Source organism: Pelophylax lessonae (assembly GCF_965119305.1).
Source record: "Pelophylax lessonae genome assembly, chromosome: 7".
Classification (NCBI taxonomy): domain Eukaryota; kingdom Metazoa; phylum Chordata; class Amphibia; order Anura; family Ranidae; genus Pelophylax; species Pelophylax lessonae.
In genome coordinates, this window is record NC_138774.1 from 1,529,123 (window position 1) to 1,551,728 (window position 22,606).

Genomic DNA, 22,606 nt, shown 5'->3' on the forward strand with positions numbered 1-22,606 from the left:
GAAGGACACAGGGTAGGGGGTGGTGTAGGACAGGAAAGACACAGGGTAGGGGGTGGTGTAGGACAGGAAGGACACAGGGTAGGGGGTGGTGGGGAAACAGGGCAGGGGGAGCAGAAGGGTGGTCAGGACACAGTGGGGTGGGTGGTCAGGACACAGGGTTAGGGGTAGGGGGTGGTCAGGACAGGGTAGGGGTGGGTGGTGATCAGGACAGGGTAGGAGTGGTCAGGACAGGGTAAGGGGAGGGGTCTGGTGAAGGACAGACAAAAAAGGAGAAATAAATGCAGCAGACGATGCTAAATACTGAATTTTATTAGAAAACTATTTTATATAAAGTATGAGGGATGGCGGCAGGCTGCGTACATGGCCGCCGCGTCTTAAAAACCTAAATAAAGTGCCAACCGCGTACCATAGACACACACACAGTGTGCAGTACACACAGCGCACCCAACGCACGCACAACACCCGCTGCAGAGAACACACACTATGTATAAAAAGATCACAGACCGCACAGATATACAACCCCCCTCCCCCCCACAGACATGTCTCCATACACATCACACACACGTGCACGCACGCACGCACGCACGCACACACACACAGGCCGACTCCTCCATATATATAACCAGATGTGGTTTTTGTTCTTCTGTTACAGAGGGCTGCGCTGTGGGCGGAGCCGGGGATACATCTGTAATAGAGGAGGGCAGAAGAATTAGAACAAGCAGTATGGTCGGCTGTAGTCTTCATTATAATAAACATTAACCTAAAGATCTCCTACATCTCCCCAGCCTCCTCTCCCCATTGGACAGCAAATTTGAAGCCTCCTCTCTCTCCCCATTGGACAGCAAATTTGCAGCCTCCTCTCTCTCTCCATTGGACAGCAATATGCTGCCTCCTCTCTCTCTCCACTGGACAGTAAATTTGCTGCCTCCTCTCTCCCTCCACTGGACAGTAAATTTGCTGCCTCCTCTCTCCCTCCACTGGATAGTAAATTTGCTGCCTCCTCTCTCCCTCCACTGGACAGTAAATATTCTGCCTCCTCTCTCCCTCCACTGGACAGTAAATTTGCTGCCTCCTCTCTCCCTCCACTGGACAGTAAATATTCTGCCTCCTCTCTCCCTCCACTGGATAGTAAATTTGCTGCCTCCTCTCTTCCTCCACTGGACAGTAAATTTGCTGCCTCCTCTCCCCCTCAACTGGACAGTAAATTTGCTGCCTCCTCTCTCCCTCCACTGGACAGTAAATATTCTGCCTCCTCTCTCCCTCCACTGGACAGTAAATTTGCTGCCTCCTCTCTCCCTTCACTGGACAGTAAATTTGCTGCCTCCTCTCTCCCTCCACTGGACAGTAAATTTTCTGCCTTCTCTCGCCCTCCACTGGACAGTAAATTTGCTGCCTCCTCTCCCCCTCAACTGGACAGTAAATTTGCTGCCTCCTCTCTCCCTCCACTGGACAGTAAATATTCTGCCTCCTCTCTCCCTCCACTGGACAGTTAATTTGCTGCCTCCTCTCTCCCTCCACTGGATAGTAAATTTGCTGCCTCCTCTCTCCCTCCACTGGACAGTAAATTTGCTGCCTTCTCTCGCCCTCCACTGGACAGTAAATTTGCTGCCTCCTCTCCCCCTCAACTGGACAGTAAATTTGCTGCCTCCTCTCCTCCTCAACTGGACAGTAAATTTGCTGCCTCCTCTCTCCCTCCACTGGACAGTAAATTTGCTGCCTCCTCTCTCCCTCCACTGGACAGTAAATTTGCTGCCTCCTCTCTCCCTCCACTGGACAGTAAATTTGCTGCCTCCTCTCTCCCTCCACTGGACAGTAAATTTGCTGCCTCCTCTCTCCCTCCACTGGACAGTAAATTGATGCCTCCCCCCCCCCCCATTGGACAGCAGAGGACTGGTTGTTCACAGTACATGGTGCATTGCTCTTACCCCAAAGTAGTTGCGGGGGACATACCCCTCCCGTCCGCAGTGAGCTGCCCACCACCAGGTGCCGCCCTCTCCGTCCTTCCTGAGAACGGTGACCGAGTCGCCCTCACGTACGGACAGCTCGTCAGCAAACTCTGCAGAATAATCCCACAAGGCGTACACCACTCCGCTCTGCGTCTCCCCCATACACTCTTCTACCTCTGTGAAAGAAGAGGGTAACAGTCAATGGGGGGATATACAAAGATATAGGAGAGAGGAAGGGGGGGGGGTAAGAACATAGGGGGGAAGGAGAAGATCAGGCAGAAGTCAAGATCTTTACCAGTCAGGTAGGTCAGACATTCTTTGTAGCCCTCCCTGTAGGGGTCACACTTGTCCACCGCTAAGCTGCCGTCGCTGAAGGTCGTGGCAAAGATAGCGGCACCGTGCCGCACCAGCGCAGCGCAGATCTGAAGGTCGTTACACGAGGCTGCACAGTGCAGAGCAGTCCTAGGAGGAGAATGACGTGTTCCCATATCACATACTTCATTATCACCCCATCAACAACCCCTTCCCCGCCCAACGCCCCCAACCTGCCCCAAAACTCTAAACCCCTCCTCCATCCATCTCCCCCCCATGTGCCCCAAAACTTCATGCTTCTCCCCAGGAATAGCCCTTCCCCAGCCCAACACCCCCCACATGCCCCAAAACTCCATGCTTCTCCCCTGGAGAAGCCACTTCCCCACCAACACCCAAGTGCTCCAAAACTCCAAGTTCCTCCCTAGGAATAGCCCCTCCCCCTCCCAACATCCTCCTCTCCCAAAAACGCTATACCCCAATATTATCTCTCTGTGCCTTCCCAGAAATAGCCCCTCCCCTACGCAACACCCATAATTCTGGACCCCCCAATCATATCTGTTGGCTTTGCACCAACCTCCCCCACCACATTTTCTGCCATCTTTTGTGGCTCCTTAGCCATGTCTCAGGACTGGTGTATATTTTGACCCCAGCCACCCCATCACACTATCAACCCCCCCCCCCCCCCAAGTTCACCATCATCTCCAAACAAACCCCCTCACCATCCATGGCTGTCTGCCGCATTGACGTTGGCTCCACTGTTGATCAGCAGGTTAACAATATGGAAATTGGCCCCACAGATGGCGTTGTGCAGAGCAGTGATCCCTTCTTCATTTGGCTGACTGGGGTCATTCACCTGATTGGAGAGAAAACGTAGGACAGTGAACACAAATAAAGAGCTACCCCTATGGGGGAGGAGCTGTTTACTTCAGTGGGATGTCAGTTAAGAGTGAAGCTGCACAGGGAAGAACTTATCAGAACAAAGTACCTACCTCCTTCAATGCCTGAGTCACCACATCCAGCTCCCCGGTAAGTGCCCCATCTAACAGTAAGATGAGCGGATCCAGGCGGGCATGGCGAGGGCGAGACTTCCGCGGTGAACTCTGACCTTTCAGGACTGAGCGGAGCTCCTAAAAGAAGAGAGGAATCATCAACAGGAGGTGACAGCAGCCTCCACCGCTACTCAAACCCAGGACGCAACATCCACGCAACCCACCCATGGCCGAGGAACCCAGCACACGACCCTCCCATGGCCGGTGGGGAACCACCACACAACCCTCCCATGGCAGGGGGACCCACCACACGACCCTCCCATGGCAGGGGGATCCACCACACGACCCTCCCATGGCAGGGGGACCCACCACACGACCCTCCCATGGCAGGGGGACCCACCACACGACCCTCCCATGGCAGGGGGACCCACCACACGACCCTCCCATGGCCGGGGGACCCACCACACGACCCTCCCATGGCCGGGGGACCCACCACACGACCCTCCCATGGCCGGGGGGACCCACCACACGACCCTCCCATGGCCGGGGGGACCCACCACACGACCCTCCCATGGCCTGGGGGACCCACCACACGACCCTCCCATGGCCGGGGGGACCCACCACACGACCCTCCCATGGCAGGGGGACCCACCACACGACCCTCCAATGGCAGGGGGACCCACCACACGACCCTCCCATGGCAGGGGGACCCACCACAACATGACCCTCCCATGGCATAGGGACCTATCACAGGGCCTTCGCCTCATTTTCTTACCAGATTCTGGCCTACGCTGACCACCACAGGAATGGGAAGATCCACTTCTCCCTGCAGCAGGGCAGTGGCACCCACTCTGGACTCTGAGGCCTCCAGGAGGATGCAGACGGAATCCTCAGCAGGTTTAGGAATGGCGGCCTCCTGCTTTTCCTCTGGCTGCGGCTCCTCAGGGATGGGGGGGATCTTGTAAAAGTTTGCCTCGTGTACAAGGGGTTCCGCCTGCTTGGAGCTCCCTATATTGACAAACCCTTGAAGCTTTTCCTCTGCTTTTGACTGCTCTGGAGAAGATGATTTGGGGGTGGCTCTTCCAAAGAGTCGGCCCATGATTTGCCGATATTGGCGGCGGTCAGTTGGCAGGGGGGGAGCCAGCGAGTTGTGTTCCTGGGAGCCACGCCTCCGCAGGGGTCGGGGTATGTCTTCTAGAACTCTCTGTACATCAGCCATTTGTGGGGGAAGGTTTGGCTGAAGACGGGTGGGGCTGAGTGGCCGAGGAACCTCTTCAGTTGCTGGTGGTGGTGGTGGAGGTGGCGCTGGTGCGGTGGCAGGGCTCAGCATGTCTGGTATCACCGGAATGGATGCTGGAGGTGCAGCAGGAGCGCTCATAGGAGGGGGGACGGTGCTCATATGGGGCGGGACATGGTGCTCCCAGAATGCATTCTGCAGTCGGAATATCATGGAGAGAGGCAGAGGTCGGTGAGGCTGACCTCGTCCTCCAGGTGGAGGCACAGGAATCCTGGAGATGGGCTGCTGAGATGGGAAGGACCTAGGAAGGGTTCCCGCACCAGACTTCCAGCCAAGGTCTGGCCCCAGAGGGCCACGCTCTGGCCCTAGAGGGCCACGATCAGTCCCTGAAAGGCTACGCTCAGGCCCTGGAGGGGCACGGTCCATAGAAGAGAACTTGTATCCGCGAGGAAGAGTGGAGGCAGAATCGTTCTGGAAAAAAAGAAAATGAGGAGAGGTAAAGCCACAGCGAAACGAGGCAAAACTTACACCCCAAATATTACGTATGACCGCCACCCCCCCCCCCAAATACTACGTGTGACTGACTGGCCCACGCCCCCCCCAAATACTACGTGTGACTGACTGACTGGCCCACGCCCCCCCTCCCAAATACTACATGTGACTGGCCCACGCCCCCCCCCACCCAAATACTATGTATGACCGGCCCATGCCCCCCAAATACTACATGTGACCAGCCTACGCCGGGCCCCCCCTAATACTACATGTGACCTGCCCAAGGCCCCCCTCAAATACCACTTGTGACCAGCCCACAACCCCCCCCCCCTTAAATACCACATGTGACCGGTGGTCCACCCCCCAAAATATCACAGGTGACCGGCCTACACCCCCCAAAATACTACGTATGACTGGCCTAATCTCTCCAAATACTACATATGACTGTTCTATACAGGGCTACACTCAAAGCTCATGTCCTTTAGGTGCAAGGGCTGCATTACTTTTCTGTTTTCAGGCTTATTTGCCTTTATTTTCACCTGGTGATCCTGCCAATAACACTTACCTTCTAGGGTGACAACGCTCACCAACTGCACTGTATGTATGGAGGAGCAGCGCTGTCACCCCAGGACAGGACTACAGAACACCTCTGCTATTTTATTTCCATACCATTGTGGGGGGGGGTGGGGTGTTGTAGTCCTCGGAGATACCTGGGACTGCTGTTACTGACAAACAGGTGAAACCTTATTATCTGCACTGCCAGTCGTGACATAAAACACGCAGCCATGGTCTTATGCCAAATAAATCCAGCTGTTCTGAGAGCCAATCAGGAAGCAGATATTCTGGGCTTGACTGTCAATCCTCTGCCGGCTGGTCAGGTGATCTGTGTGGGGAGCTCAGATGTTCTGCACACCTGTACTGTACATTATGTTCCCGCCAGACCCTACCTCACACAGGACCGGCCCCGGGGCCCCACAGACGATGACTGACTTTCCTCACACAGGACCGGCCCCGAGGCCCCACAGACGATGACTGACTTTCCTCACACAGGACCGGCCCCGAGGCCCCACAGACGATGACTGACTTTCCTCACACAGGACCGGCCCCGAGGCCCCACAGATGATGACTGACTTTCCTCACACAGGACCGGCCCCGGGGCCCCACAGAAAATGACTGACTTTCCTCACACAGGACCGGCCCCGAGGCCCCACAGATGATGACTGACTTTCCTCACACGGGACCGGCCCCGGGGCCCCACAGACGATGACTGACTTTCCTCACACAGGACCGGCCCCGGGGCCCCACAGACGATGACTGACTTTCCTCACACGGGACCGGCCCCGGGGCCCCACAGACGATGACTGACTTTCCTCACACAGGACCGGCCCCGGGGCCCCACAGACGATGACTGACTTTCCTCACACGGGACCGGCCCCGGGGCCCCACAGACGATGACTGACACTTTCCTCACCCACTGTGTCAAGCCAGCTACCAGCTGAGCAACTCACAGACCTTCAGGCAACGGTAAACCCGACACCGTGACCCTTCCCCCAGATAATGAATCACCCCACACGTCTGTAACCTCTGAAGGAACATTCATACATTGAACCGACCTCCATTCCTAGATCCGGGATCTAAAGGACCGTTCATACATTGTACCAGACCTTCATTCCTAGATCTGGGATTCAAAGGACCGTTCATACATTGTACCAGACCTTCATTCTTGTATCCAGGATCTAAAGAACTATCCATACATTGTGCCGGACCTTCATTCCTAGATCCGGGATCTAAAGGACCATCCATACATTGTGCCGGACCTTCATTCCTAGATCCGGGATCTGAAGGACCGTCCATACATTGTGCCGGACCTTCATTCCGGGATCCAAAGGACCACCCATACATTGTGCTGGACCTTCATTCCTAGATCCGTGATCTGAAGGACCGTCCATACATTGTACTGGACCTTCATTCTTGTATCCAGGATCTAAAGAACTATCCATACATTGTACCAGACCTTTATTCCTAGATCCGGGATCTAAAGGACCGCCCATACATTGTACCAGACCTTCATTCCTAGATCCGGGATCTGAAGGACCGTCCATACATTGTGTCGGACCTTCATTCTTGTATCCAGGATCTAAAGGACTGCCCATACATTGTGCCGGACCTTCATTCCTAGATCCGGGATCTGAAGGACCGTCCATACATTGTGTCGGACCTTCATTCTTGTATCCAGGATCTAAAGAACTATCCATACATTGTGCCGGACCTTCATTCCTAGATCCAGGATCTGAAGGACCATCCATACTGTGCTGGACTATCATTCCTAGATACGGGATCTAAAGGACTGCCCATACATTGTGTCGGACCTTCATTTCTGGATCCGGGATCTGAAGGACCATCCATACATTGTGCCTGGCATTCATTCCTAGATTTGGGATCTTAAGGGCCGTCCATTTATTGTGCCGGACCTTCATTCCTAGATCCGGGATCTGAAGGACCGTCCATACATTGTGCCGGACCTTCATTCCTAGATCTGGGATCTAAAGGTCCATCCATACATTGTACCAGACCTTCATTCCTAGATCCAGGATCTGAAGGACCATCCATACTGTGCTGGACTATCATTTCTAGATCCGGGATCTGAAGGACCGTCCATACATTGTGCCGGACCTTCATTCCTAGATCTGGGATCTAAAGGTCCATCCATACATTGTACCAGACCTTCATTCCTAGATCCGGGATCTAAAGGACTGGCCATACATGGTGCCGGACCTTCATTCCTACATGGCAGGATCTAAAGGACCATCCATACTGTGCTGGACCATCATTCCTAGATCTGGGATCTTAAGGGCCATCCATTTATTGTGCCGGACCTTCATTCGTAGATCCGGGACCTGAGGGACAGGCCATACATTGTGCCAGACCTTCATTCCAAGGGGAGGGTAATACCCCCAGGGTAGAGGATGCTGTCATGTAACCTCACAGAGGAGGGTAATACCCCAGAGGTAGAGGACACCATCATGTGACCTCACAGAGGAGGATAATACCCCGGGGGTAGGTGATGCTGTCATGGGACCTCACAGACAATGGGGGAATGCGCCCGGGGCAGATGACGCAATCATGTGACCTCACAGAGAAGTGGGCTGTGCCCAGGCAATGTCTCTCACACATACGCCATGTCGCACACACTGTGGACTCACTTTGCCTTTAATGGGTGCCGGGTCCAGACTGCTCTCCCTCCAGGCCTTCACTACAGGCACTCCGCCCAAAGACGCTCGCTCCATCCCTGCAATGAAGAAGAGAAGTGAGAAGGGGTGTCCGCATGTACAGGAGGACACCCCCTCTCCCTGTGTAAACCAACCCCTCATCCCCATCTACCACAATGTACTTACTGTCCTGGGAAGGCTTCTTCTCATACACCATGTCCAGATCAGACTCGTTCCAGCTGCGCTGTGGAGGGCGCCGTCGTAGAGAGCTGACATCGTCTGCAGAGAAGAGCAGGAGGAGGTCAGTGCGGGTTATCTCTATTATCACCAGCCTCTGTTTTTTTACCACCCAATCCACCATATATCCACTTCAACCAAAGACCCTGTTATAGCCCCCCCCCCCCCCGGGACATGGGTCCCCTCACTGCATTTACCCTATAACACCCCCCCCCCCCGGGGACATCCCCCCATTATCCATGATATAGTAGCCCCCTACCCTGGGGTAGATAGGTCTCCTCACTGCTTTTACCCTGTTACAGCCCCCCCCCCCCCCCCCCCGGGGACATGGGTTCCCTCACCCCATTATCCTTGGTATAGCCCCCCTACCCTGTCTACATGGGTTCAATCACTGCATTTACCCTGTTACAGCCCCCCCCCCCCCGGGGACATGGGTCCCCTCACCCCATTATCCCTGGTATAGCCCCCCTACTCTGTCTACATGGGTCCCCTCACTGCATTTACCCTGTTACAGCCCCCTGGGGACATGGGTCCCCTCACCCCATTATCCCTGGTATAGCCCCCCACCCCAGGGTATTAAAGGTCCTCTCACTGCATTTATAACAGAAAAATTATTCAGCGCTAAAATCACATGGAGTAAAAAGCAGCTGGACACTGGGATCGGTCAAACCTAACAACACCTAAAACATAAGGTAAGAAAAATACAAAAGTGCAGCGCTAAAATGACAATGTGCATATATTAAGGTTTGATCTGATATATAAGAGTCCATAAAGTCCACAGCAAAATTAGGAAGTCTCCAGTGCAGGAAAGGTAAGTGATGAACACCACTAAAGTCGTGACGCCTTCACCACAGGGTATTAAAGCCTCTCACCTCCAGCATTCGACCACTAAGGATCACTGTGGACAGCAATCTTCTTGGGAGATCTCAGGCCAAAGCAGACATATCATCCAAAAAAAATCCCACTGACGTAACGCGTGCGGGGGGAGGAGTCTGACGTCACCCGCGGCCGCCCGATGTTCTGACCGTCTTTTACATGCCTGCAATGAGCACTGAGTCAGTGCCATGTCTGTAAGTGTGATTTTATGCCTTTTACCATTAAAATGTTATTGACAGAGAGCATTAGATCTTCTTTATTATGTTTTTTTGGATGATACAGTCAGGTCCATAAATATTGGGACATGGACGCAATTCTAATCTTTTTGGCTCTATACATCACCACAATGGATTTGAAATGAAACAAACAAGATGTGCTTTAACTGCAGACTTTCAGCTTTAATTTGAGGGTATTTACATCCAAATCAGGTGAACGGTGTAGGAATTACAACAGTTTGTATTTGTGCCTCACACTTTTTAAGGGACCAAAAGTAATGGGAAAGATTAACAATCATAAATCAAACTTTCACTTTTTAATACTTGGTTGCAAATCCTTTGCAGTCAATTACAGCCTGAAGTCTGGAATACATAGACATCACCAGACGCTGGGTTTCATCCCTGGTGATGCTCTGCCAGGCCTCTACTGCCACTGTCTTCAGTTCCTGCTTGTTCTTGGGGCATTTTCCCTTCAGTTTTGTCTTCAGCAAGTGAAATGCATGCTCAATCGGATTCAGGTCAGGTGATTGACTTGGCCATTGCATAACATTCCACTTCTTTCCCGTAAAAAACTCTTTGGTTGCTTTCGCAGTATGCTTCGGGTCATTGTCCATCTGCACTGTGAAGCGCCGTCCAATGAGTTCTGAAGCATTTGGCTGAATATGAGCAGATAATATTCCCCGAAACACTTCAGAATTCATCCTGCTGCTTCTGTCAGCAGTCACATCATCAATAAATACAAGAGAACCAGTTCCATTGGCAGCCATAAATGCCCACGCCATGACACTAACACCACCACCATGCTTCACTGATGAGGTGGTATGCTTTGCATCATGAGCAGTTCCTTTCCTTCTCCATACTCTTCTCTTCCCATCACTCTGCTACAAGTTGATCTTGGTCTCATCTGTCCATAGGACGTTGTTCCAGAACTGTGAAGGATTTTTTAGATGTTGTTTGGCAAACTCTAATCTGGCCTTCCTGTTTTTGAGGCTCACCAATGGTTTACATCTTGTGGTGAACCCTCTGTATTCACTCTGGTGAAGTCTTCTCTTGATTGTTGACTTTGACACACATACACCTACCTCCTGGAGAGTGTTCCTGATCTGACACACATACACCTACCTCCTGGAGAGTGTTCCTGATCTGACACACATACACCTACCTCCTGGAGAGTGTTCTTGATCTGACACACATACACCTACCTCCTGGAGAGTGTTCCTGATCTGACACACATACACCTACCTCCTGGAGAGTGTTCTTGATCTGACACACATACACCTACCTCCTGGAGAGTGTTCCTGATCTGACACACATACACCTACCTCCTGGAGAGTGTTCTTGATCTGACACACATACACCTACCTCCTGGAGAGTGTTCCTGATCTGACACACATACACCTACCTCCTGGAGAGTGTTCTTGATCTGACACACATACACCTACCTCCTGGAGAGTGTTCTTCATCTGACACACATACACCTACCTCCTGGAGAGTGTTCCTGATCTGACACACATACACCTACCTCCTGGAGAGTGTTCCTGATCTGACACACATACACCTACCTCCTGGAGAGAGTTTCTGATCTGACACACATACACCTACCTCCTGGAGAGTGTTCTTGATCTGACACACATACACCTACCTCCTGGAGAGTGTTCCTGATCTGACACACATACACCTACCTCCTGGAGAGAGTTTCTGATCTGACACACATACACCTACCTCCTGGAGAGTGTTCTTCATCTGACACACATACACCTACCTCCTGGAGAGTGTTCCTGATCTGACACACATACACCTACCTCCTGGAGAGTGATCTTGATCTGACACACATACACCTACCTCCTGGAGAGTGTTCTTGATCTGGCCAACTGTTGTGAAGGGTGTTTTCTTCACCAGGAAAATAATTCTTCGGTCATCCACCACAGTTGTTTTCCGTGGTCTTCCTGGTCTTTTGGGTGTTGCTGAGCTCACCGGTGCGTTCTTTCTTTTTAAGGATGTTCCAAACAGTTGATTTGGCCACATCTAATGTTTTTGCTATCTCTCTGATGGGTTTGTTTTGTTTTTTCAGCCTAATGATGGCTTGCTTCACTGATAGTGACAGCTCTTTGGATCTCATATTGAGAGTTGATAGCAACAGATTCCAAATGCAAATAGCACACTTGAAATTAACTTTGGACCTTTTATCTGCTCCTTGTAAATGGGATAATGAGGGAATAACACACACCTGGCCATGGAACAGCTGAGCAGCCAATTGTCGCATTACTTTTGGTCCCTGAAAAAGTGGGAGGCACATATACAAACTGTTGTAATTCCTACACCGTTCACCTGATTTGGATGTAAATACCCTCAAATGAAAGATGAAAGTCTGCAGTTAAAGCACATCTTGTTTGTTTCATTTCAAATTGTGGTGGTGTATAGAGCCAAAAAGATTAGAATTGTGTCCATGTCCCAATATTTATGGACCTGACTGTATGTCTGCAATGAGTCTGCTTTGGTCTGAGATCTCCCAAGAAGATTGCTGTCCACAGTGACCCCCTTAGTGGTCGAATGCTGGAGTTGAGAGGCTTTAATACCCCGTGGTGAAGGAGTCACGACTTTAGTGGTGTTCATCACTTACCTTTCCAGCACTGGAGACTTCCTAATTTTGCTGTGGACTTTATGGACTCTTATATATCAGATCAAACCTTAATATATGCACATTGTCATTTTGTATTTTTCCTCTTCTCTCGCTGCATTAACCCCGCCCCCCACCACCTTCCTCACCTGAGAACCTTGGTGGAGCAAATCCTAGAGGCACGTCATAGGCGGAAGTTGGTCGCTGAGGCGGAGTCCAGTCCGAATACCGCGGCATGGGAAGCTGTACTTCTGGGACTGGAGAGGATGAGCGCCCCCCCATGGTGTAGTCATAGGAGCCGGTGGAAAGGCGGGCAGAGGAGGAGGAGGTGGATGCAGGCCGGTCATAGTACTGAGGGCGGGGGGAGGTCGGGCGGCCCCAGGGTGAGCGGGATGTCCCGGACATATAAGGGTCGGAAGGGTCGAAGGAAAGGGGCCTCCGGCTCAGAGTGGGGGAGGGGGTGAGGGACAGCACGGGGACCGTGCTGCTGGAGGTAACGGTCAGTGTCGGAGGGACAGAGAAGGAGGAGGAGTCCTGTGTGCGCGGCCAATTCGATTGCTGAGATGACGTTGTAGCCATGGAGGGCAAGGCTGAAGAAGACTGACTCCGCCGCGCCAGGGACGGGGACAGAGCGGGGGCGGTGCTTGCGGAGGTAACAGTCAGTGTCGGAGGGACAGAGAAGGAGGAGGAGTCCTGTGTGCGCGGCCAATTAGATTGCTGAGATGATGTTGTAGACATGGAGGACAAGGCTGAAGAAGAATGACTCCGCCGCGCCAGGGACGGGGACAGCGCGGGGGCGGAGTTCTGAGGGCTGAGCACTTCCAAGTTCTGCGGAACAAAAAAAAGGGAAGATCAGGGCGGAGCTTACAATATGTCATCCAATCAGAGAATTATTACCACAAAATCCCATATCTACCTCTTTCCTGGGGGGGCCGCCGGGGGACCTCCTCCTCTCCAGATCCCGCCGCAGCTCATCAAGCTTGGCTGTCGCCGAATCCAACTCCATCTGCTTCACATTCAGCTCCTGGGCCGCCAGCGCTGCAAACAGACAACACATGAAACCTGGGAGCTGGGGGGGGGGGGGGGGGGGGTTCACAGAACAAGGGAAGAGGGGGGGGGGGACAGACAGGGGAGAAGGACCAGAGGAGAGGGGGGAGGGCACAGAAAGGTGAGGGGGAGAGGAGAGGGACACAGATAAGGGAAAAAAGGGGGCGGGGGAGACATAGACCGGGGAGAAGGGGGGGGGAGAAGGGATGGGGGACACAGACAAGAAAAAGGGGGGGGGCATAGACCGGGGAGAAGGGGGGGACACAGACATTGGAGAGAGGGGGGTACATAGAAGTGAGGAGAAAAGGGGGGTACACAGAGCGAGACAAAGGGGGGTATAAAGACAGGGGGGGGTCACAGATTCAGACTTGGAAGACGTCTTGTTGAATTACCCATCCTGGGACACCCCAATATGTAAATTCTGACCCCTCCTTTCAGAACAAAGGGCCAGCCTATCCCCTATAACACTTTTCTGATTGGTCAGTATGGCGAGATAAGTGGGAGGAGCCATCAGAGGATAGGAGGGGAGTATCTGACATTTAGAGCTCTTTATGTATACATACAGTGGACAAAGAAAATAATTCCCCTCCCCCTTTAAAATAATTCCATGTTGTTGCTTTCCAGTCCGAAATGAAGACAGACACAATTTTTGTTTTATCCAGCTGTATTTACTCAGTGCAACTTATACAATCCAAGTGAAAGAGAACAGAATCACTGAGTTGGAAAAAGGACGCCCCCCCCCTAAAAATGACTCAAAAACTCAATCAGGTGTAACTAATCACCTTCTCAAAGGCACACAAAGACATTTGACTCCGCTGTGATCAGCTGTGGTCTTTTGATTAGCTCAGCATGTAAAGAGCTTTCCTGGAGCATTTCAGTCCCTGATAGTGCAGCTGAGGCAAACAATCACCTATGGGTGGCGCTGTCACTGGGATCGCCGGGATAAAGTGGTGGACGGCACAAGTCAGGAGATGTGTACAAAGGCTTTATCAATGCCTAGAAGTAGAGTGACGTCTATAGATAAGAAGTGGAAGGTATTTGGTAGAACACAGACCCCCCCAGATTCAGGACGTCAGGAGGAAACTGGCCAGAGAGGCGACCAAGAGGCCTACAGCAACTCTGACAAAGAGGGGTCATTGTGTGCATGTGACACCAAGATCAATTCTCAACAAATGTGGCTAGCATTGGGAGGGGGGGGGGGGGGTGCAAGAAAAAAGCGACTCCCCAAGAGAGGCCGCATGCTGTCATCACTGAGCTTTGCCAAAAACGCACCGCAGAGATTCTGAAGGCGCATGGAGAAAGGTCTTCTGGACACATGAGACTAATGGAATGATTTGGCCTCAACACCAAAGGATATGTCTGGAGGAAATCCATCCAAAAATAACATTCCTACAATAATGCGTGGAAGGGATAATTTTCTGTTATGGGGGGGGGGGGTAATATCCTGGTAGAGGGGTGTTTCTCTGCAGTAGGGACTGGAGCACTTGTCAGGATAGAAGGAAACATGGATGGGGCAGGATACCATCGTATTCTTCAAAATCTGCTGCCCTCTGCTGGCAGAAAGTTAAGAATGGGAAGAAGGTTTCCCTTCCAAAGCACACAGCACCAATGAGCACACAGTGGTTGGAGGAGAAGACAGGGAATGTCCACCAATGAGCACACAGTGTTTGGAGGAGAAGGTGGGGAATGTCCACCAATGAGCACACAGTGGTTGGAGGAGAAGGTGGGGAATGTCCACCAATGAGCACACAGTGGTTGGAGGAGAGGGCGGGAATGTCCACCAATGAGCACACAGTGGTTGGAGGAGAGGGCGGGAATGTCCACCAATGAGCACACAGTGGTTGGAGGAGAAGGTGGGGAATGTCCACCAATGAGCACACAGTGTTTGGAGGAGAAGGTGGGGAATGTCCACCAATGAGCACACAGTGGTTGGAGGAGAGGGCGGGAATGTCCACCAATGAGCACACAGTGGTTGGAGGAGAGGGCGGGAATGTCCACCAATGAGCACACAGTGGTTGGAGGAGAGGGCGGGAATGTCCACCAATGAGCACACAGTGGTTGGAGGAGAGGGCGGGAATGTCCACCAATGAGCACACAGTGGTTGGAGGATAAGGTGGGGAATGTCCACCAATGAGCACACAGTGGTTGGAGGAGAAGGTGGGGAATGTCCACCAATGAGCACACAGTGTTTGGAGGATAAGACAGGGAATGTCCACCAATGAGCACACAGTGTTTGGAGGATAAGGTGGGGAATATCCACCAATGAGCACACAGTGGTTGGAGGAGAAGGTGGGGAATGTCCACCAATGAGCACACAGTGGTTGGAGGAGAAGTTGGGGAATATCCACCAATTAGCACACAGTGGTTGGAGGAGAAGGTGGGGAATGTCCACCAATGAGCACACAGTGGTTGGAGGAGAAGTTGGGGAATGTCCACCAATGAGCACACAGTGGTTGGAGGAGAAGTTGGGGAATATCCACCAATGAGCACACAGTGGTTGGAGGAGAAGTTGGGGAATGTCCACCAATGAGCACACAGTGGTTGGAGGAGACGGTGGGAACATCCACCAATTAGCACACAGTGGTTGGAGGAGAAGGCGGGGAATGTCCTTGTATTGCCTAGTCAGAGCCCAGACTTAAACCCCATTGAAAATCTGTGGAATGATTGAAGACTGCAGTCCACAAACAGTCACCATCAAATGTAACTGAACCCGAGCCGTTCTACAGAGAAGTCTAGATGTGTAAAGTTGGTAGAGACAAATTCCAACAGACTAAAGGCTGGAATTACAGCGAAAGGGGGGTCCAACAAAATACTGACACAAGGGGGGGGGGGGGGGTTCTTTTCCAACTCAGTGATTCTGTTTTTCTGACATGTTGGTGTTCTAGGTTTCACTAATTACAGCTGGATAAAACAAAAACTGTGTCTGTCTTCATTTCAAAGCAACAACATGTGATTTTTTTTATACTCGCTGTATATAGCGCCTGTATATACCATAGCAGTGGGAGGAGGAGATATGTGACACGGAGTCTGTACATGTTGTGCGGCATTCCTCGCTGAGTACCGGTGACACCCCTCCTCCATTCTGGTAGAGGCCGATCGGGGACACGCAGGTGATGATCATGGGACGGGCGTGTACAGACAAGCTGACAGCAGGCTCTCCGCTCCAGTAATATGATTGGTTACTGGGGGGGTATCACAGACAGTCCTCTTTCCAGACCCCTCATTAACACTGACCCCCGATGTGCCGCAGACGGCAGGAGATCCGGTTGTACGGAGCGGAATGCAGTTTCTGTGTTGCTCAATGTTTTATTTTATGTCCTCAGAGAACACCCCGCCCTATAATAATATTATTAATCCGTGTAATTAATGAACGTTCTGTCCTGACTGCAGCCAATCACAGCCCAGCACACAGGGCGCAGCTTCCATCCAACCTGTCTCCCCGGTAACACCGCTCCTCACCCCAATCCTGAGAGGACAGCATTCCACTGCGTGCACCCCACTTCCTGAGAATAATCTCCACCGCAAGCTGGGGGGGGGTCACATGTCCGCTATATCCACACTGTGTACCCCAATATTACATCCACTCCCGTACCTCCATCCACACTGTACCCCAATATTACACCCACTCCCCGTACCTCCATCCACACTGTGTACCCCAATATTACATCCACTCCCCGTACCTCCATCCACACTGTGTACCCCAATATTACATCCACTCCCCGTACCTCCATCCACACTGTGTACCCCAATATTACATCCACTCCCCGTACCTCCATCCACACTGTGTACCCCAATATTACATCCACTCCCCGTACCTCCATCCACACTGTGTACCCCAATATTACATCCACTCCCCGTACCTCCATCCACACTGTGTACCCCAATATTACATCCACTCCCCGTACCTCCATCCACACTGTGTACCCCAATATTACATTCACTCCCCGTACCTCCATCCACTGTGTACCCCAATATTACATCCACTCCCCGTACCTCCATCCACACTGTGTACCCCAATATTACATCCACTCCCCGTACCTCCATCCACACTGTACCCCAATATTACACCCACTCCCCGTACCTCCATCCACACTGTGTACCCCAATATTACATCCACTCCCCGTACCTCCATCCACACTGTGTACCCCAATATTACATCCACTCCCCGTACCTCCATCCACACTGTGTACCCCAATATTACATCCACTCCCCGTACCTCCATCCACACTGTGTACCCCAATATTACATCCACTCCCCGTACCTCCATCCACACTGTGTACCCCAATATTACACCCACTCCCCGTACCTCCATCCACTGTGTACCCCAATATTACATCCACTCCCCGTACCTCCATCCACACTGTGTACCCCAATATTACATCCACTCCCCGTACCTCCATCCACACTGTGTACCCCAATATTACATTCACTCCCCGTACCTCCATCCACACTGTGTACCCCAATATTACACCCACTCCCCGTACCTCCATCCACTGTGTACCCCAATATTACATCCACTCCCCGTACCTCCATCCACACTGTGTACCCCAATATTACATCCACTCCCCGTACCTCCATTCACACTGTGTACCCCAATATTACATTCACTCCCCGTACCTCCATTCACACTGTGTACCCCAATATTACATCCACTCCCCGTACCTCCATCCACACTGTGTACCCCAATATTACATCCACTCCCCGTACCTCCATCCACACTGTGTACCCCAATATTACATCCACTCCCCGTACCTCCATCCACACTGTGTACCCCAATATTACATCCACTCCTGTACCTCTATTCACACTGTGTACCCCAATATTACATCCACTCCCTGTATCTCCATTCCCACTGTGTACCCCAATATTACATTCACTCCCCGTACCTCCATCCACACTGTGTACCCCAATATTACATCCACTCCCCGTACCTCCATCCACACTGTGTACCCCAATATTACATCCACTCCCTGTATCTCCATTCCCACTGTGTACCCCAATATTACTTCCACTCCCCGTACCTCCATCCACACTGTGTACCCCAATATTACATCCACTCCCCGTACCTCCATCCACACTGTGTACCCCAATATTACATCCACTCCCCGTACCTCCATTCACACTGTGTACCCCAATATTACATCCACTCCCCGTACCTCCATCCACACTGTGTACCCCAATATTACATCCACTCCCCGTACCTCCATCCACACTGTGTACCCCAATATTACATCCACTCCCCGTACCTCCATCCACACTGTGTACCCCAATATTACATCCACTCCCCGTACCTATATTCACACTGTGTACCCCAAAAATATATTCACTTCCTGTACCCCAATAATATAACCACTCCCCAGGCCTCCGTCCACACCGTGTACCCCAAAAATATACACTCCCTGTACCTCTATTAACACTGTGTACCCCAAAAATATATACACTCCCTGTACCTCTATTCACACACTGTACCCCAATAATGTATCCACTCCCCATGACTCCACATTGTGCACCTCAATAATATATCCACTCCCCGTGCCTCCATCCACACTGTGTACCCCAATAATATATCCACTCCCCGTGCCTCCATTCACACTGTGTACCCCAAAAATATATTTACTCCCTGTACCCCAATATAACACCCACTCCTCGTACCTCCATTCACACTGTGTACCCCAAAAATATATTCACTCCCTGTACCCCAACATCCATTCCCCGTACCTCCATTCACACTGTACCCCAAAAATATATTCACTCCCTGTACCTCAATATAACATCCACTCCCGTACCTCCATTCACACTGTGTACCCCAAAAATATATTCACTCCCTGTACCCCAATAATATATCCACTCTCCAGGCCTCCATCCACACAGTGTACCCCAAAAATATACACTCCCTGTACCTCCATTCACGCAGTGTACCCCAATAATAGATCCACTCCCTGTACCTCCATCCACACCGTGTACCCCGATAATATATCCACTCCCTGTACTTCCATCCACACTGTACCCCCAATAATATATCAACTCCTTGTACCTCCATCCACCCACACTGTGTACCCCAATAATATATAAACTCCCCGTGCCTCCATTCACAGTGTACCCCAATATATCCACTCTGTACCTCCATTCACACTGTACCCCAATAATATAGCCACTCCCCGTGCCTCCATCCACATTGTATACCCCGATAATATATCCACTCCCTGTATCTCCATCCACACTGTGTACCCCAATAATGTACCCACCATGTATATCCACTACCTGTACCACCATCAATAGTGTGCAACCCTATCATATACACCCCATGTAGATACACACTGTGTACCCCACTATTATATCCACTCCCTGTGCCTCCATCCACACTGTGTACCCCAATAATGTACCCACCATGTATATCCACTACCTGTACCACCATCAATACTGTGCACCCCAATACCCACCCATGTATATCCAAACTCCATGTACTTCCAGCCACACGGTGTACCCCCATAAAGCATACCTCCAACATGTACTCACATAATATACGCACACCATGTGTATCCACATCATATACTGTATATACGAACCGTGAACCCCTATATACAACCCCCCAGAGGACTTGCATTGGAAGTATACAGTATATACCCCTATAATATACATCTGGATGACATACATTGGAAGTATACAGTATATACCCCTATAATATACATCTGGAGGACTTACATTGAAGTATACAGTATATACCCCCTATAATATACATCTGGAGGACTTACATTGGAAGTATACAGTATATACCCCTATAATATACATCTGGAGGACTTACATTGAAGTATACAGTATATACCCCTATAATATACATCTGGAGGACTTACACTGAAGTATACAGTATATACCCCTATAATATACATCTGGAGGACTTACAATGAAGTATACAGTATATACCCCTATAATATACATCTGGAGGACTTACACTGAAGTATACAGTATATACCCCTATAATATACATCTGGAGGACTTACAATGAAGTATACAGTATATACCCCCTATAATATACATCTGGAGGACTTACATTGAAGTATACAGTATATACCCCCTATAATATACATCTGGAGGACTTACATTGAAGTATACAGTATATACCCCCTATAATATACATCTGGAGGACTTACATTGAAGTATACAGTATATACCCCCTATAATATACATCTGGAGGACTTACATTGAAGTATACAGTATATACCCCTATAATATATATCTGGAGGACTTACACTGAAGTATACAGTATATACCCCCCAAAAATAAACATTTTGCGGACTTACAGTGGAAGTTGAGGTCCATGAGGGTTTCGGGGGGCCTGGCGGGGTCTCCGGCCATGTTGCGGAAGGCGTCTCTCCAGCCAATCAGCTTGGTCCTGGGAAGGAAAAGTACTTCCATTAGGTCGGAGGATGGGGACATAGAGTGCGGGGGGGAGGAGGAGGAGAGGAGATTATATAGAGAAGGTGAGTCATGTCGGGGTGGAGAACCTCGGAGAGACAGACAGGGGACGGGGGTGAGACAGACGCCTGGAATGTCACAGACATCGGTGTGAACATTTGCAGGTTAAACCTGTGCCCGGGATTGGGGGGGGGGGGGGGAGGGGAGGGGCTCCAGACACCACAACACAGGAGGATCTTCACCACCTGGAGGAAACAAAACCCAAGCAATCTTCTACAATGGAGCCCATCTATAGCAACCGACCTCCCGAACAAACGTTCCACCCCACCGACCTCCTGGGCAACGTGCCACCCCACCGAACTCCTGGGCTACGTCCTGTCCCACCGACCTCCCGGGCTACGTCCTGTCCCACCGACCTCCCGGGCAACGTCCTGTCCCACCCACCTCCCGGGCAACGTCCTGTCCCACCCACCTCCCGGGCAACGTCCCACCCCACCGACATCCTGGGCTACGTCCCACCCCACCGACCTCCAGGGCTACGTGCCACCCCACCGACATCCTGGGCTACGTCCCACCCCACCGACCTCCAGGGCTACGTCCTGGACCACCGACCTCCCGGGCTACGTCCTGTCCCACCCACCTCCCGGGCAACGTCCTGTCCCACCCACCTCCCGGGCAACGTCCCACCCCACCGACATCCTGGGCTACGTCCCACCCCACCGACATCCTGGGCTACGTCCCACCCCACCGACATCCTGGGCTACGTCCCACCCCACCGACATCCCGGGCTACGTCCCACCCCACCGACATCCTGGGCTACGTCCCACCCCACCGACCTCCAGGGCTACGTCCTGGACCACCGACCTCCCGGGCTACGTCCTGTCCCACCCACCTCCCGGGCAACGTCCTGTCCCACCCACCTCCCGGGCAACGTCCCACCCCACCGACATCCTGGGCTACGTCCCACCCCACCGACCTCCAGGGCTACGTCCCACCCCACCGACATCCCGGGCTACGTCCCACCCCACCGACATCCTGGGCTACGTCCCACCCCACCGACCTCCAGGGCTACGTCCTGTCCCACCGACCTCCCGGGCAACGTCCTGTCCCACCGACCTCCCGGGCAACGTGCCACCCCACCGACATCCTGGGCTACGTCCCACCCCACCGACATCCTGGGCTACGTCCCACCCCACCGACATCCTGGGCTACGTCCCACCCCACCGACCTCCCGGGCTACGTGCCACCCCACCGACCTCCAGGGCTACGTCCTGTCCCACCGACCTCCCGGGCTACGTCCTGTCCCACCGACCTCCCGGGCAACGTGCCACCCCACCGACATCCTGCGCTACGTCCCACCCCACCGACATCCTGGGCTACGTCCCACCCCACCGACATCCTGGGCTATGTCCCACCCCACCGACATCCTGAGCAACATTCTACAATACAGCCTGTGCCCAAGCATCGTTCCACCCCACCACCAATCTGAACAATGTCCCACCAACTTCATCCCGAGCAAAAAAAGAACAGAGATGTCCTGAGCAACATTCTACAATACAGCCCACCCTGAGAAACGTCTCCCCCATAACCATCCCCAGCAACATTCTACAATACAGCCCACCCTGAGAAACTACCTCACGGGCTACGTGCCACCCCACCGACCTCTCGAGCTACGTCCCACCCCACCGACATCCTGAGAAACGTCTCCCCCATAACCATCGCCAGCAACATTCTACAATCCCAGCCAGTCCCGAGCAACATCCCACCCTAATCACTGTTCTCCATCACCAAGAATTTCACACGTCCCCGGCCACAGCACCATGAGGAATGTCCGTGTGTGCATGGGAGGAAAACAAATACATTGTATATACACTTTATATACACACATACATTATATTATACTGTATATTGTACAGTGGGGGGAATAATAATTTGAACCCTGCAGATTGTGTAAGTTTGCCCACTTACTAAGAAATGGCGGGTGTATCATTTTTATCATAGGTGTATTTTATATGA

The 22,606-nt window shown here is 51.9% G+C and overlaps 1 protein-coding gene across 1 annotated transcript in view; it reads right to left on the minus strand.

Annotated features, from left to right (window-relative positions):
* Positions 1–604: 604 nt before the first annotated feature.
* Positions 605–22,606, minus strand: part of PPP1R13L (protein phosphatase 1 regulatory subunit 13 like) — a 33,693-nt gene continuing 11,691 nt past the window's right edge. The window contains exons 2-12 of the mRNA XM_082263374.1: positions 20,476–20,567; positions 13,047–13,168; positions 12,280–12,958; positions 8,372–8,464; positions 8,180–8,265; positions 4,023–4,955; positions 3,248–3,385; positions 2,978–3,111; positions 2,242–2,408; positions 1,926–2,122; positions 605–685 (exon numbers count right to left, since the gene is read on the minus strand). Coding sequence (XP_082119500.1) covers positions 647–685; positions 1,926–2,122; positions 2,242–2,408; positions 2,978–3,111; positions 3,248–3,385; positions 4,023–4,955; positions 8,180–8,265; positions 8,372–8,464; positions 12,280–12,958; positions 13,047–13,168; positions 20,476–20,567 — 2,680 coding nt within the window. The 3' untranslated portion in view covers positions 605–646. The remainder of the gene's footprint in view (positions 686–1,925; positions 2,123–2,241; positions 2,409–2,977; positions 3,112–3,247; positions 3,386–4,022; positions 4,956–8,179; positions 8,266–8,371; positions 8,465–12,279; positions 12,959–13,046; positions 13,169–20,475; positions 20,568–22,606) is intronic.